The sequence below is a fragment of the Podarcis vaucheri genome, assembly GCF_965113315.1.
Source record: "Podarcis vaucheri genome assembly, chromosome: 8".
Classification (NCBI taxonomy): domain Eukaryota; kingdom Metazoa; phylum Chordata; class Lepidosauria; order Squamata; family Lacertidae; genus Podarcis; species Podarcis vaucheri.
The window spans coordinates 48,307,778-48,323,654 of record NC_138766.1 but is presented as its reverse complement, the minus strand read 5'-3'; the positions used below and the strand labels follow the sequence as shown (position 1 = coordinate 48,323,654).

The window sequence follows — 15,877 nt, the reverse complement described above, 5'->3', positions numbered from 1 at the left end:
CCAGTTCTAAAAGACTCCAGAGAAAAAGGAAGCAGGGATGGATGGTGCCATTACCCTGCAACGAGCTTTATAGTTCCTGCATGTAATGACAATGCCATCCCAATCTACTCTGCTAGAAAACCATTAAGCAAGCACTAGACACAAAAGTTCAGAACAGAAATCACATTACCTTTCAGGAACTTGAACCTCTTAAGAAAATCTGCTCCTACAAAGGAGTCGCAAAGATATAGTAGTAGTCCACTGAAAAATACCCCTTCACAGTTGACATTAACAGAGTGCGGCCGTGAACTGACATAGCAAAGAGCTACCTAAATCAGAAATGAGAAAAAATGGTTATATATGTTTGAGTTGTTGTTTTTTCTTTAAAGTTTTATGCTCTAACTTACCAACAGGAACATCACCACAACAGTGGTAGACTAACGCTCTGAATAAATTGCAGTTACTACCCCCAGCATCTAAACAGTCAACTTAGGAGTAATTGCATAAAATAAAATAAAATATTGAAGGAATCCACAAAAAATGTAAAAGCATCATCCTGCCTACAAAAGGGCAGGAGTAGGAATGTATGAGCAACTAAAGTCAGTTTTCATGGGTCCCCGCTTGTAGCAACTGAATACAACAATATCAGTGCATCCGCAACATAAACGGAAGCTAATGACCTAAGAAAATCATGGCACAGTTGCCTTGCCATCTTCCGTTTTTTAAAGGACTGGAATCCCCCCTTCCAAAGTTGATTATTGGTAAGATTCATAGATACATACTTCAGGCCCAATGTTCAGATAGCAGTCAATCGCTAATACAGGGTTTCTGAAGTTGTGGATAGCCTTTGGGAAAAGCTTGTATGTGGCGTGTTGAAGAAACTTCTCCAGGAGGAACTGAGCTGGAGCTGCCAAGAGTGTGTGCTCACTGTCTGGAGCACAGACATACTGAAGAGGCATTATGGGAGTCACGCTCTCAGATACCTGTGAAGGAAATATATAAATACATAAAAGTGAAATGTAATGAGCAGCATCTCAATCACCAGGCAGCTGCCTGAGGATAACGTGCGCCAATGCCAAACTTGAGAAGAATCATAAGACTTGAAGAACACTTACTCTCTGGAGTTTTAACAAGTTTTTCATTACTTCAAGAAAATACCAGCTAATACTAGATAGGCCTCCATGCAGCTCCATTCTGCTCCTCAGAAGCATGTACTGATTGCTATGAACAGGTGCGAAAGCAGCACACAAAATATACACAGCTACAGTATACACTAAATATAACTAGTTGGATATTTTCGCATTTTGGTTATGTGCCCAACAACTGGCAGCAGAGCAATGGTTAAGATAGTACTTGGGTGCAAGGGTGGGAAGACTGTGGCCATGTCATTTGAGACCAGGCAAGGTAGAAAAGGCCAGAGTCAATTCTGAAGAGATTTCTTAACTTCTCTTGTTGCCCTGCTGTGCAATGGATGTTCTGCTACGTATGATGACCACACAGATGGGAAGACTCCAGTAAGCTGTGTGCTATTGGGGAGTCAGGAAGTGAGTAAGGACAGCCCTGGAGAGCAAAAAGGAGGCTCCAGAGGCAATGGTTTAACAAGCATGGCCAAACTTCGTCCTCCAGATGTCTTGGGACTACAATTTTCATCCTCCCTGACCACTGGTCCTGTTAGCTAGGGATGATGGGAGTTGTAGTCCCAAAACATGAAGGGCCAAGCTTGGCCATGCCTGGTTTAGGATGTATGGGGAACAGAGGTCTAGTATCCACACATAAAGGTCCTCAAAGCCTCATACCCCCTTGATGTATCCCATCTTTAGTAGCTTAACCCTGTTGACAGGGCTTTTGCTGTCTTTTAAGCCATTTGCTTAGCATTTTTTAAATTAACAGACTACAACATAAGAGATGCCTCACTGTTATATTATTCCCAGAGTCCTACTGGGAATGCCACTATTAATTAAAAAGAGAAAAAATACAAAAATGAACAAATTTCGTTTCAGAATGAAACATCACAAACTAAGGCCAATGGAAATGTGTAAAGGTAAAGGACCCCTGGATGGTTAAGTCCAGTCAAAGGTGACTATGGGGTTGGGGCGCTCATCTCACTTTCAGGCCAAGGGAGCTGGCATTTGTCCACAGGCAGCTTTCCGGGTCATGTGGCCAGCATGACTAAACCGCTTCTGGCGCAACAAAACACCATGATGGAAACCAGAGCGCATGGAAATGCAGTTTACCTTCCCGCCTCAGCGGTACCTACTTATCTACTTGCGCTGGCATGCTTTCAAACTGCTAGGTTGGCAGGAGCTGGAACAGAGCAACGGGAGCTCACCCCGTCGCGGGGATCTGTACCTTCCGATTAGCAAGCCCAAGAGGCTCAGTGGTTTAGACCACCACACCACCCATGCCCCTAATATGTAGGAAAGGAGTGAAGAACCTAGGTTCTCCAGATATTGTTTGCCACCCCGATTTAGGGTTATATGGGCTTATGACATGCTATAAAGACACCTCCCCCCCCGCCCTACAAAGGACCTTCCAATTAGCTTCTAGCACCACCAGTGAGCTCACAGACAAAGCACAAGCAGTCAGGAGTCAGTGTTTGGGAGGACGGAAACATGCTCTTAAAACAATATGCCAATATGAAAGGAAACACCTTGAATCATCAAGTTTCCCCCAAGCAGGTGTGTGCCTGCCTTTATCATTCACCTAAAACTGATAAAAAAGGTTATGACTGGAAGCCAGGATTTGTATGCAGACCTGGATTACAGTTTCAAGTATTAAACAGATTAGAATACACAGGAGTCAAATAATGCATTTTAATTCTTTCAAGTTATATTTGCTCCCCTGCAAACCCCTCAGAGTACATTATTAGGAGGCCCTAATAGCCAAGACAGCTTCCCCTTGAGATAGCTAATCACTCAGCTATTAAAAATCTTCCCCCTTCATCAGAGATTTCACCACAAGCAGGTAGTATGCCTCTGAAGGCCAGCTGTTGGGAATCACAAGCGGAGAGAGATCAATGTTGCTCTTGGGTCCTCCTGCTTGCGGGCTTCCCATAGGCATCTGGTTGGCTACTGTGAAAACAGGATACTGACCAAGATGGATCCTGTGCCTGATCCATCAGAGTTCTTCATTTCTTCTTATGCAGTCAAATGCTCTACCACTGAGCTATACCCCCATCTTATGAGGTAAAATGAAACTGTTGTCATTGAAGAAAGCAAAGGCACTGTTTTGTTTTCTTCTTATTGTTCAACGATGGTACTCACCATGATTTTAGGCTTAATGGCAAAGTCCTTTTGACCTCCAACCTGGATGTGTTTCTTCATGAGGCTGAAGTTGTTAAAGCAACAGATAAGCAGGCCGCTACTGTTTGTTCTCAGATTAAAATCTACATCTTCACAGAAATACCTAAAAAATGGATACAGATTTACTTAACCAGTCATGTATTTGTTCAAGTCACTGAACTCTAGTTGATGGTATGCACCTTCTGATTACGTACCATAAATTATATTGAAGCCAACTCTCCTATAATCCTAAATTGTGACAAAAACACTTATCTGTAATTGTTGTTCCTCATGAATGGCCTTTGCAGTCACACATATAGATGGTTCACCTGACTAGTGACTTGGAATTTCTTAAATGCAACAGCACACACTATATGGATTTCCCCTCCCCTAGCAGGTGGTAGCCTGAGACAACGGAAGATTGTTATAGTAGGAAGGAATAACACGCTTTGTCTCAGGTTACCACCTGGAAGCTGCCCAGTATGGAAAGTGGGAAGAATGGAGAAAGGGACAGCACCACAGAAGCAGGTCTGTAGGGGTTAAATTCACTCTTTTCTTGAAAAAAAATGGCATTTCTGCACTAATATATTTATATTTAATGTATTACATCTAAAGTCCAATTTTCCTCCCATCAACTCAAGTCAACATACATAGTTCTTTATCCTTCCCTTTTATCTTCAGGCCAAAAGACAGTGACTGGTACCAGCTATATGGCTGAGTGGGGATTTGAAACAGGGCCTCCCCAAAGCTCCCCACAGACCATGCTGTGAGCCTGCCCTTTACAGGGAAATAGCTTAAGTCAAAGCTTTACAGTAACCATATTTCTGAATTCTAAATGTGTCTGTATAGGGCCAAATCAATAAAAAAAATCATATTCACAGCGGTCAGAGGCTGCTCTTTCAATCACCAGTTGTTCTGTCCCTTCAGGTTCTAAATAGGTCAAACAAACATATTAAGACACTGGCTAATCAGCTTAAGGCACATGTGCAAACTGTCCTTGATATGGCATTTTAAAATGTGATGATATGTGCTCTTAGAAAACTCCTATTTCAGTGGGGATTGTGCTGGGAAAGGTCTCAAAGACTGTATACTTTGGTCCAATTGGAGTCCTACTAAAATGCCCTAAATGAAAAAAACAAACCACAAAACACACACACACACACACACACACACACACAGCCACCTCCATTTCTTGTTGGTTTCATATACAAGTGGTGGCCATTTCCGTTCCTGCCTCCTGCCACCCCAACCCATTCTCCCCTTCCCATCCCCGTTCCGCCTTTGCTTTGACCTCGTTTTGCCTTCTTCCAGGTCCAAAAGGAACCACACATTGCTGATCTCATGTCAATTGGACACACCTAAAATGGTCGACACCTGTATTATTTTCAATCTAGTGTTCAAGCCACCAACTTGTATATGGCAGAACTACAATCTCAGAAATAACTCAGCTTATTTTCTTTACTTTACTGGGTTGGCTTCCTTTAAGCCTCACTGACACCTGTACATTCAAAATTAGTATAGGATCTGACAGCAAAAGGGTTGCATTTTCCTACCTGTTTAGATCATATTGCACATTTTGGGTCAGGTCTACGTTGAGTAGTATAAAGTCATGTATGTGGCACCTGGAGAAAGGAGCTTTGGGAGCTCTGAAATTCAGTTTGCTGTTCCATTTCTGAATGCCCAGTATTGCATAATGGACAATTTTTGGTGTGGCTTCAATGTGCTGCAGAACGCTCTTCAGAGACACATTTTTACTTGTTGATCCTTGATCCATGGACTGACTATGAAACGCAAAATATTTTTTATTGTACTGCATCACAACTCCACTCAGACGAACAAATTATGACCAAGCAATCTGACTCTACTGCAGCTTTGTACCTCACAGGGTTGTTTAGAAATTATTGTGCTTGCTTTAAGAGATATTAGGCTGCATGGAGTGATCAGTTTTATCATACTCTTTGTCTCTTTTTCATGTTGCTCATCTTTCAAAAAACTAGGTCTAGAACGTAGAAATACTAGATATATTAAAAGTACAAAGCAGTGTTCCAAATCAAATCAGCAAGAAACACACATGCTATCCAGTTACACGTGTGAGAAGGAGCAGCTTAGCCATGCTGCTGCTGGTCTTATCTCAACATCACCCAACACTGCTGCCCCGTCAAAGCATGGATAATGTGTGAAGGGGCTAACAGTGTAGTGATCCAAGATTCTGCTATAGTTCCTAGTCTCTAATTTTGAGACACTGACTTACCTGAACTGTTCTTGGATGACATGGCTGTTCCATAAGACACAAGAGTCATCCATAACCACAATGAATGGCCAGACACACTGACGCTTGACTCCTAGCTCCTCCAAGCGATTTCTCTCCAGCTCCAAGTTATGGTAAGAAAGCTCTTTAATAAGGAATCTGGCAGCACCTGAAAACATGTAGCATAGAACTTTACCATTTTGGGGGAAACAGAGACCTCTAAATTCCACATAACAGTTGGAAGTTTGTGAAAATAGACAGTATGGAGAATGGCTTTTATGAACGCTAAGGGGTAGGAATCAAGTGCAATTCTGCTTTATGAAATGGTCCAGAGACAGACTTTGAAGCTAGGACTAATGGGAAACTGGCCGACTATCCAATGAGTATTGGCTGCAGAGTCAATCATGTCTTCTAAGGTCAAAGAACCACCATATGGCATGGCATTGAAGAGGAAGTCACCATGCTAGGTCCACTAAATTCTAAAGCACTGCCAAAGCTTTAGCTATACTAATATATTTAAACAGTATTCAAATCTCTGAAAATATTCAGTGAAGCTGAATTATGGGATCTTATTCTTTATGCAGTCATGAATGAAACTGGGAGGCCCCAAGATGAACCTAGAAGAGTGGCCGGATTTTACTTCCAGATTTCTGGAATAAGCATTCTGCACAATTTCAGTTCTCCTAATGAAGCTCACAAGCTGAGCTTTAGTCAGTCACTATCTCTCAGCCTAAACTACCTCACAAAATTGTTGTGGGGATAAAATGGAGAAGCTGGGGTGGGGGGTGGGAGGAGAAGTACTGTATGTATGCTACCATTATCTGTACGGAGGAAATGCAGGAAATGTAACCAACAAACAAAAATATTATCAAAACTTCCTAACTTCCAAAATCCCCCCCACATTTTGCTAACTGCCAACAAACACCAAATACCCAATGTGAGCAAGACCATCTTAGATGTGTCCATTAACATGTCATACAGAACCGTACATGTAAGTGAAATTGTAGTGGAAATCAAAGAGAATAAAGGGAGGGAGGGAGGGAGGGAGGGAGGGGAAGTGCCTGCATGTGCATAGATAAGAGAAGAATTATAAACAACAAAGAAATCTCTTCACTACTTACCCATTTAATGCTAACTGGATATTGCTCCCTGTAATTATGTTTCCATGTCATTAACTGGTATGTTTAGAATCAAAAAGTTATAAGACTATATAAACGCTTACCAACTCCAGCATTGTTGAACATTCCTGGCAAAACCAGCATGATGTGGTTGGGCCAATATTTGCGATAAAGTGGCATTTCATATTCCTTCACCACAAGCAGATGGAGGTGGCTGATGCCTTCCATAGCATGATATAGATTCAAGAGGCCATGCTCATGGCGTCCACTTGAAGGAGTGAAAATAGGACTCTTTACTGCATTCATGTTCTGTTAGCAGCACAAGAGAAAAGAAGAGTTCATATATGTTGGGCACAACACATCTCTCTCTGCTTCTGAGGTGATATACCCAACTTTCTTGTAGGGAGAACATGCACACTGGTAGACCAAACTTTGCCAATCAGAGGGTTCTTCATATTTCTCACTTGTCCCATCCTCTTCCTACAGAAATTAATTACTCCAACTGACTTCTATAGGAAACAGTGATGGGTCTGCTAAGGCTGGGTAAAAAAAATTAGCCCGTTCCCTAAACTCTGCAGGCCACAACATAACAGAGAGAAAGTTGTTTTGCTCTCACTTCGTGCTTTCAATTAAAATGAAGTAGCTTGCTTCAATGAGAACTAAAAAGAGCCACAGCATTCTGTTAAGGAATGGCAATCAATAACATTTGAGGGGTGTGTGTGTGTTAAAATAGTCTGTCATACTGATAGGCCTTTGCTAACATTAATAATAGTTTTCACTTGCAGCTGACATCTTACGTCAAAAAGAAGTTTTTCTTTACAAAGCCCAGAGTTGAACTATGGAAGATGTAGTGGTGGCTTTAAAAGGGGATTAGACGAACAGATGGAGATTAAGGCTGTCAATGACTACTAGTTATGATGAGTATGTTCTACCACCAGACAGAGGCAGCAAGCCACTGACTGCTAGTCACTGGGGAATTACAGCAGGAGAGAGCTATTGTCCTCATATCCTGCTTATGGGTTTCCCACAGGCATCTAGCTGGGCACTGTGGGAAACACATGCTGGACTAGGTAAGGTTCTCAGTGCTCCAAACCACAGTTTGGAAGCTTAGAAACAGGTGCTGGGCAAGCAAGCTCCCTTATCTGTCCTCTTTACCCCTTCTAGACATGGGACTCCTCTTCCCCTTCCTGGTTTGCATCCACTAGTTTCTCACAATGAGATCCAAATTAGACAAGCTATGCTTAGAGCTAACAGGAATTACTTCCATACCTTGATGATGAAATGTATAGTTTAAAGTGGCTTTGGGGTCAATTTTGTTTACTATTAACCAGAATTTTCCTAATTTGGATGTCACAACAAACTATGGTCATGCAAACTAGGAAATGAAATGGAATCCATGCATGAGAGATTGTAAGAGAATGTTCATGAGCCAAGAGCATATTCCTAATCTTCCAAAGCGCAGTTTGGGGCATTGGGAATGTGGCATATGAATTCATCCATGAAGCCAAAGATTGTTAATATATATATAATATAAAATTCACAACAGAACAACAAGCAGAAGATCAGCAAGCTTCTAACAATATGCAGCAAGAGTGAGGGGTGTGGATTCACTTGAGCACCTCTTGTAGCTTCCTTGGGTTGTGGTAACTCTACTGATGTGAAGACCTAGTCATCCATGGCCCATAGTAACTCAAGGCTTACTTTATGGCCAGAGATGCTTGTGATTCTTGAGGGGGAGGAGCAATGTAGAGGGGAACTAACTTCAGACTCTAGATCTGTTTCTCAGAGCTGAGCTATACTGAAATATTATGCTACAACAGGGTGTGTTTTACATAGCTAAGACAGATTTCACCCACCTTATCAGATACAAGAGGAAGCCGCATGCTTTCCAAATGCTTGCCCTGCTTGCTGAAGACAAAATAGCTCTCTTTGGATTTGGGAATGATAAAATGAAGCTGGATCTCTTCTCCTAACATTGAGGATGAGAATGTAAATGCATGTAGGGTGGAGTCAGACATCTGCATGCAAGGAAGAGAAAGAAATTGTAACCTACTAGAGAGGCCACATGCCAATGCAATTCAACAAGTGTGGGCAACATAGTTGGATAAATCTTGCACAGAAAGTAATCTACTAAGTCTAGGAACACAGCTACAGTGGCTCAGTCTTCTACAGTTTTATTATTTGCAAGGTTACAATATAGGGCGTTTGTCATTCTCACTTCTTACATCAGGCTGCTTTAAAACTCCTGTCGTTTAGGACAAGTTGGTTACTTTACACATTGTCTTCACTCATTATTGCATACTAGTGAAAAAAGAGAAGCACCACCAAGTTTTCTGAACTGAAGAAGGTATTTTTGTGTGAATGTTGCAGAGCAGATGGGCAAGGAAGCCAATGGACAAGGTACACCTTACACCTCTTGCACTGCATGTGTGTGGTTATGTGTGCGATGGCAGAATAATACAGCTTACAGCTGAACAGATGGATCGGTCCCAGAACATAATTCAGCAAAACTGCATGCCCTTTAAAGGGCAGATCTACAATGTTATGTTGATTTTAAACCATTATGCATCATAGCTTCTCCTAATGAATCCCATGATTTGGGATTTGGTAAAGCATGAAGGCATTTCTGCTAGATCAGATCTCTTTATCTCGCCCTCTGAACTCTCCCCGGGCTACCCTCCTGAGTCACACCCCTCTTTAGTGCTGCTGGAATGTGCCTGATAATGCTTCTTGCTTACCTGGATGGGAGGACAGAGGCAGAGGTTTGAGTGTGATGGAATGTCAAGGGTGCTTCCCAGCCAGAGGAATGTACATGGCAGACAGTTAACTCTTTAGTGTCCAAGATAACATATACAGTCACTCCTAAAGTTCTAGACCCCCCCCCCCAATCTAGCATCTGGGCAGCAATTTCCAGGCCTGTGCTCCATGAAGCAGTTGCAGCAACAGGGACCACTCCCCCTCGACCAGTTTATGTACCTCCCCCTGCGTGGCAATGTCCTCTGCTCATGCCTTTTCAACCCCCTCCTGGTTCTGGGAGACAGTGGTGCAGAAAAGGGTGGGGAAGCACCTGGCCCTTCACTTGCCTGACCTGCCTCTTTCTCCTCTTCTTCCAACCCAACCTGTGCTCCACCTTCCAGCTCTGGAGCTTCCCCTGCCTCTGACCCTTGCCTTGTGGCTGGAAGAGTTCCCCACAAATCACTGGCTCCCTCTTCCGAGTCATACTCCAGCCCTCCTTCAGCCCTGGTGCACACTTGTCCCTGACACAAAACTAGCCTACCAGACGAAGGAAAAATCCACATTTATTGTGCTGCCTACATTTGACTCTGGTTCTGCCCCCCCCCCCCCCGGAGCATGTGGCCCTTGGGAGGCTGCCTTAGAATGGGGTGTGGAGTTCAGGCTGGAAAAAGGTTCCCCACCCCCCTGGTACTAGAAGCATTCTTGTCTTCTACTCTGAAAGAGGGATCTGGAGCAAGGATTGGCAGAAAGTGGATCAGAAGGTCCACCAGCAGATCTCTGGGTGCTTTTCAGATGATCTGTAAAGGTTTCTAACTTGTTCCCAAGATAAAATGAACGATTGTTAATGTGGTTGTGTGACTTGAAGCCCTGCGTACCGGAGCTGAAGGGTTTATGTCCATATATTGATGGCACTGTTCACAGTGATGGAAAGTATTGTAAGCTGCATACTTCGTCAACATCATAGACACAGTAGCCCGCTTTCTGTGTTCCTCAGCTTTGGTTTCTTTGCTTGGTTCTGTGGACGGAGACAATGAAGGAACAAAGGCAATGACATTCCTGCTAGTTATTTAAATGTTCACAACAGAACTGAAAGATCAATTGCTTTCTAAAATGTTTCAAATGGCTAGGAAGAAGAAAGCAGCAAAATCAGTTTTCACTTGCCTTGTTTTATTCTTTGTAGCTGGTTTGTATATACCAGACTCATGAGGAAATATTTAGGATCATGCACACTGAGGTCAAAAGGCATTTTGCTGATTATTTCAACATCAGGCCACTGATCATTGCTAGGCTGGACAATTTCTTTGTCCTCTGTATGACCTGAAAAAGGAATCTTATGAATACTGATACCAAACAAAATCTTATTATTTATACAGTACTTTCCCACTACCTAAGTTCTCCAGGCACATCAACATACATTTCAGTATGCTGCTGTCACAACTGCTCTGACAACAACTCACAACTCGCTGGTGCTGAGAGGTTGCATGCACATTCCATCTTTAAAGCACATTCAAAGCACATTCTTTCCCTCACAGAGTTATAATCCCCAGCACCCTAAACAAACTAGATAGTAGATTTCCTAGGAGTAAAACAGGGCCAAGATGTTAGAATAGTTTAAAACCCCCGGAGCTTGAGCAGTTCAACTTAGCAACTTTGAAAGCTAGGCAATTGTGTCTGAAAATATTCTTTATAGTTACATTATTGTCAGGGAACTGACCTCAGAGGGAAAGGAGGTGATAGGGCTCCCAGAGACTGGGAGAGACTCAACAGCCAAAGCAGGGACCAGCAGGGGGAGCGCGGGGTCTCTGGAGGAGGATCTCAGGGATACTGAGAGAGATGCAGCAGCGCAGGCAGGAAGCAGGGGGGAGAAAGGGGTGAGAGACACGTCCAGTGAAAATAGTGGGGAGGTGTCAGAAGCAATTGCAGGGAGACCCATGCTTCGTCGGAAGCTGTCACGTCGTGAGTCCAGGAGACGTGTTTCCGTTAAGGAACTTCTTTGTTGGAGGCGTTTCCGCAAACAGCCACTGTCGGACTCTAACAGTGACTAGAGCAGACATGTCTGAGGAGCTCTGTCACACACAGAGGTTTGTGGGGCCGCACAAACTCTGAAGGGGCACCATTTTAAGCACAAGCAGCTAATCATCCCCTAATAGCAGTCCGACAGTCTCTGTACGCTGCCTGTGCAGGAGAAAGCATCATGAGCGACCCAGCCGGAGCAGGGGGAGGAGCTGATCCAAGCTTGGAAGAAAGATGCCGAGCATTGGAGGTCCAACTGGCGCTGCAGACGGCGAGGCTCGAGGAGAGGAGGGCTCAAGATGCAGACAAGAAGGGGAGAACCACTCAGTTCCCCAGAAAGGTACCAGGATTGGTGCAGAAGTTTGGGGGGGACCCCAAGGATTACCATGCCTTTAGGACTGAAATGCAATATGCCCTGAATGTCCAGTTTGATGAGTTCCCTGATGAGGAATCTCGAGTTGCTTTTGTAATTGGGCATCTTGAGAAGGGCGCGCGAGACTGGGTTCGACCCCTGATGGCAACGCACAACGATATCCTAAAGGACACTATGAAATTTTTTCGTGCAATGGATATCATGTTTTCCAGCGACGTTGAGGAAGGGGCGGTGCGCAGACAGTTAATGGCTTGCAAGCAGGGAAGCAGATCTGTCCGTGAGTACTGGACTGAATTTACCATGCTGATTCACAGATTGGGGTGGGATTTATCGGCAGCACCCATTCAGATGCTATTTGAAGAAGGTCTTTCTTCAGCTGTGAAAGACGAGCTGGCCAGGAGCCCCAGGGCGGTGTCTATGGATCAGCTGACCAAATCTGCGCTGACCATTGGAGCGCGCCAGGAGGCAAGAGCCTTGGAGAGGCGGGAAGGGAGAGGGGAACGTTGGAAGGAGTTACGCATTCCAGACATTCCTGAGCCAGCTTTCCCGCCGGCAGAGCCGATGGAAATCGGAACAGCCCGCGCGCGCGCAGTTTCAAAGCCCAGTGAGGGGGCGAAGAAGGAGGGAAAGGGAGCCCGGAAATGCTATCTCTGCCAACAGCCAGGCCACTTTGCCAGAGTCTGCCCCCAGAGGAAGGAATGGCAAGGGATGGTGGGAACTGTTGAGGGGGAAGAGCAGGGAGAAACGGAGCAGGTAAAAGCCAACGCCTGGTTGCCATCAGGGCACTGCAGCCAGGCCAAAGAGCAGTGAAAGTGCCCCTTCCCCAAGTGCCAGTGCCAGAAGCTCCTCGACCGGCTCTAGTGATTGAAGTGTCGCTAGAGCTGCAAAATGGACACCCCCTAAAAATAAAGGCACTGTTGGACTCAGGCAGCTCCTGCAATTTTATGAGCAAGGAGTTTGCTGCTGAACACCAGATACAGACTATCCCTTTAAGCAACCCCCTGCAGGTGACCACGATCGATGGCAGGGAACTGTTGGGAGGAGGAGTCAGCTTGCAGACCATCCCAATGATAATGAGGGTGGCAAGGCACACAGAACTGATAGCGTTTAATGTGGCCACCTTGGGAGGTGCTCCCATTATTTTGGGAATGAGCTGGCTAGCCCTACATGATCCGCTGGTGGGCTGGCATCAAAGAGTGGTTTCCTTCGGTTCCGCACATTGCTTAGAACACTGCAGGGGGGAAAAGGGGTCAGCAGGGGCCCAAGCCACCCTGGCAGGGACTGAAGTAGTGGAGAAGGGGAAGGTGCCACCACAGTATGCTGATCTCAGCGACGTGTTCAGCGAGAAGGAAGCTGACCAACTACCTCCGCATAGACCCTTTGATTGCCAGATCAATTTACTCCCTGGAGCACAGCTTCCTGTAGGCAAGTTGTATGCCATGTCAGACAGGGAAATGCAGGAGTTGCGAGCGTTCATTGACAAGAACCTGAAGAGGGGCTTCATCAGAGAGTCCAAGGCAGCGGGGGGTAGCCCAGTGTTTTTTGTGGACAAAAAAAACACGGACAAGCCGAGGCTGGTATGTGACTTTCGGGCCTTAAATGCAGTGACAGAGCCGGCGGCTTTTCCTATGCCCAGGATTGATGATATTTTGACCAGGGTGCGGAAGGGAAAGATTTTTACAAAGCTGGACCTAAGGGGGGCGTACAACCTGATACGTATAAGGAAAGGGGATGAATGGAAGACCACCATGTTCACCCCTTTGGGGGCATTTGAATACTTAGTTATGCCTTTTGGATTACAAACAGGCTCCGCGTGTTTTCAAGCTTTCATGAACCACGTACTGGGGTCTTTGCTCTACAAGAATTGCGTGGCCTTCTTAGATGACGTGTTGGTGTATTCGGAGAATGAGGAGCAACATGTGAGAGACGTCAGAGAAGTGTTGAGCAGGCTGCAAGCCAACCGACTGTGGGTGAAACTGGAGAAGTGTCAGTTTCATACCAAGGAGGTGGAATTCCTGGGGTACCGCTTGTCAGACAAAGGGTTGGCCATGGACCCCGGCAAGGTTCAAGCGGTGCTGGAATGGAAAACACCCAAGACCAAGAAGGATGTGCAGAGGTTCCTAGGGTTTGGAAACTTTTATCGTAAGTTCATCCGCAACTTCGCCCACCTGACGGCGCCCATCACGGACTGTCTCAGCAGCAAAAAGAAGTTTGTTTGGACGGGGGAGGCGGAGCGAGCGTTTGAGGAACTGAAAAGGGCCTTCGCCTCTGGCGAACAACTTCTACATGTGGATTTACAAAAAAAGCTGAGGGTCGAAACAGACGCGTCGGACCGAGCCATAGGGGCGGTGCTTCTTCTGCAGCCGGGGAAGGAGGGGTCGGAGTGGCGACCGTGTGCCTTCTTTTCGCGGAAGCTGAACAAGTCTGAGAGGAACTACACGGTGTACGACCGGGAACTTCTTGCAATTTATGAGGCCTTCCGGAGATGGAGGCACCTACTAATTGGTGCACAACAGAAGGTGCAAGTGTGCACGGACCATAAGAATCTAGAGTATTGGAGATCTGCGCGAGTGCTCAACCAACGGCAGTTGAGATGGGCCCAGGAGTTCTCCAAATTTAACTTTGAGATTTGTTACGTACCAGGCCCGGAGAACGTTAGGGCGGACGCTCTCTCACGCAAACCTGAATATTTGGAGGGAGAGGGTGTACCCGAAGAGACCCATGTCATTCCCGAGGACCGCTGGGTGTGTGGGGCGGCATTGGTGGGGCAAAGGGAACTGGTAGAGGGAACGGGGCAGGATGTATACGCCCAGGACAAACTCAGGAGTCTTAGGAGGGAGGGAGACAAACCCGGGGGTTTTGAGGAGAGAAATGGGGCGTTGTACTACAAGGGAGCGTTATACATACCTGAAGGGGAATTGAGGGAAAAGGTACTCAAGCAACTGCACGATAACCCCACAGCAGGGCATTTTGGGCAACACAAAACCATGTGGCTGGTTACCAGGGAATTCTGGTGGCCCAAGGTCAGGGAAGATGTGCGTGAATATGTGAGAGGGTGTGACCGTTGCCAACGAGCCAAGGGGGAGAGGCGGGCACCGGCAGGTTTATTAGAACCACTACCCACGCCGGAAAGACCGTGGGAGGCAGTGGCAATAGATTTTATGACTGATTTGCCCAGGTCCAAAGGGAAAACAGCCATTATGGTGGTGGTAGATCTGTTAACCAAGATGGCACACTTTATAGCCTGCTCACATGCGGTCACAGCAGAAGAAACCGCCAAATTGTTTGTGGAAAATGTGTTTAGGTTGCATGGCGCCCCCTTGAGGGTGGTTTCGGACCGAGGGAAACAATTTACTTCCAGGTTCTGGAGGAAGCTCATGAGCTTACTGCATGTAGAGGTTAATTTCTCTACTGCCCGTCATCCAGAAACCAACGGGCAGGCGGAAAGAGCTAATGGTGTCCTCCAGCAATATTTGAGGTGTTATGTTAATGACAGAGAGAATGATTGGGTGGAGAAGCTGGCGTTGGCAGAATTTGCTTACAACAATGCAGAGAACGTGTCCACGGGAATGAGCCCTTTTTTGGCCAATCACGGGTGTCATCCCCGAGCCTTCCCAGGGGGGGAGGGGGAGAACTGGAGCGTTCCAGCAGCAGAACAGTTCGTTGAAGAAATGGAAGCGATCCATCGCCAACTCCAACTTAATTTAAACCGGGCGAAGGAGGAATATAAGAGGCAGGCAGACAAAACCAGAAGGGAAGGGGAAAGCCTTAGGGTGGGAGACCAGGTGTGGCTGTCCACCCAAGGGTTACCATTTAAAGGAGGTTGTAAGAAGTTAAGACCCAAAAGACTGGGCCCATTTGAAGTCACGCAACAGGTCAACCCAGTGGCTTTCAGACTCCGGTTACCGAACCACATGAAGTTGCACCCAGTGTTCCACAGATCGTTGCTGTCACCGTATATAGGGGACAGAGAGGGGAGGGTCAATAGGGGACCAGCGATGGAGGAAAAAGAACACAGCTACCATGCAGCGGAGATCCTAGATTCCAGGTGGAAAGGAGAGCAAGTAGAGTATTTGGTAATGTGGGAAGGGGAACCGGAGTCGGAAAACACCTGGGTCAGAGCAGAGGA

General features: G+C 45.8%; 1 protein-coding gene across 13 annotated transcripts in view; it reads right to left on the bottom strand.

Annotated features, from left to right (window-relative positions):
- GREB1L (GREB1 like retinoic acid receptor coactivator) overlaps positions 1-15,877 on the bottom strand; it is a 163,473-nt gene that overhangs the window by 4,724 nt on the left and 142,872 nt on the right. For all 13 annotated transcript variants that reach the window (XM_082235090.1, XM_082235085.1, XM_082235093.1 and 10 more), the window contains 9 exons: positions 10,524-10,679; positions 10,238-10,377; positions 8,483-8,644; positions 6,731-6,935; positions 5,512-5,677; positions 4,814-5,041; positions 3,243-3,384; positions 762-962; positions 170-308 (listed from right to left, as the gene is read on the bottom strand). In XM_082235090.1, coding sequence (XP_082091216.1) covers positions 170-308; positions 762-962; positions 3,243-3,384; positions 4,814-5,041; positions 5,512-5,677; positions 6,731-6,935; positions 8,483-8,644; positions 10,238-10,377; positions 10,524-10,679 — 1,539 coding nt within the window. The remainder of the gene's footprint in view (positions 1-169; positions 309-761; positions 963-3,242; positions 3,385-4,813; positions 5,042-5,511; positions 5,678-6,730; positions 6,936-8,482; positions 8,645-10,237; positions 10,378-10,523; positions 10,680-15,877) is intronic.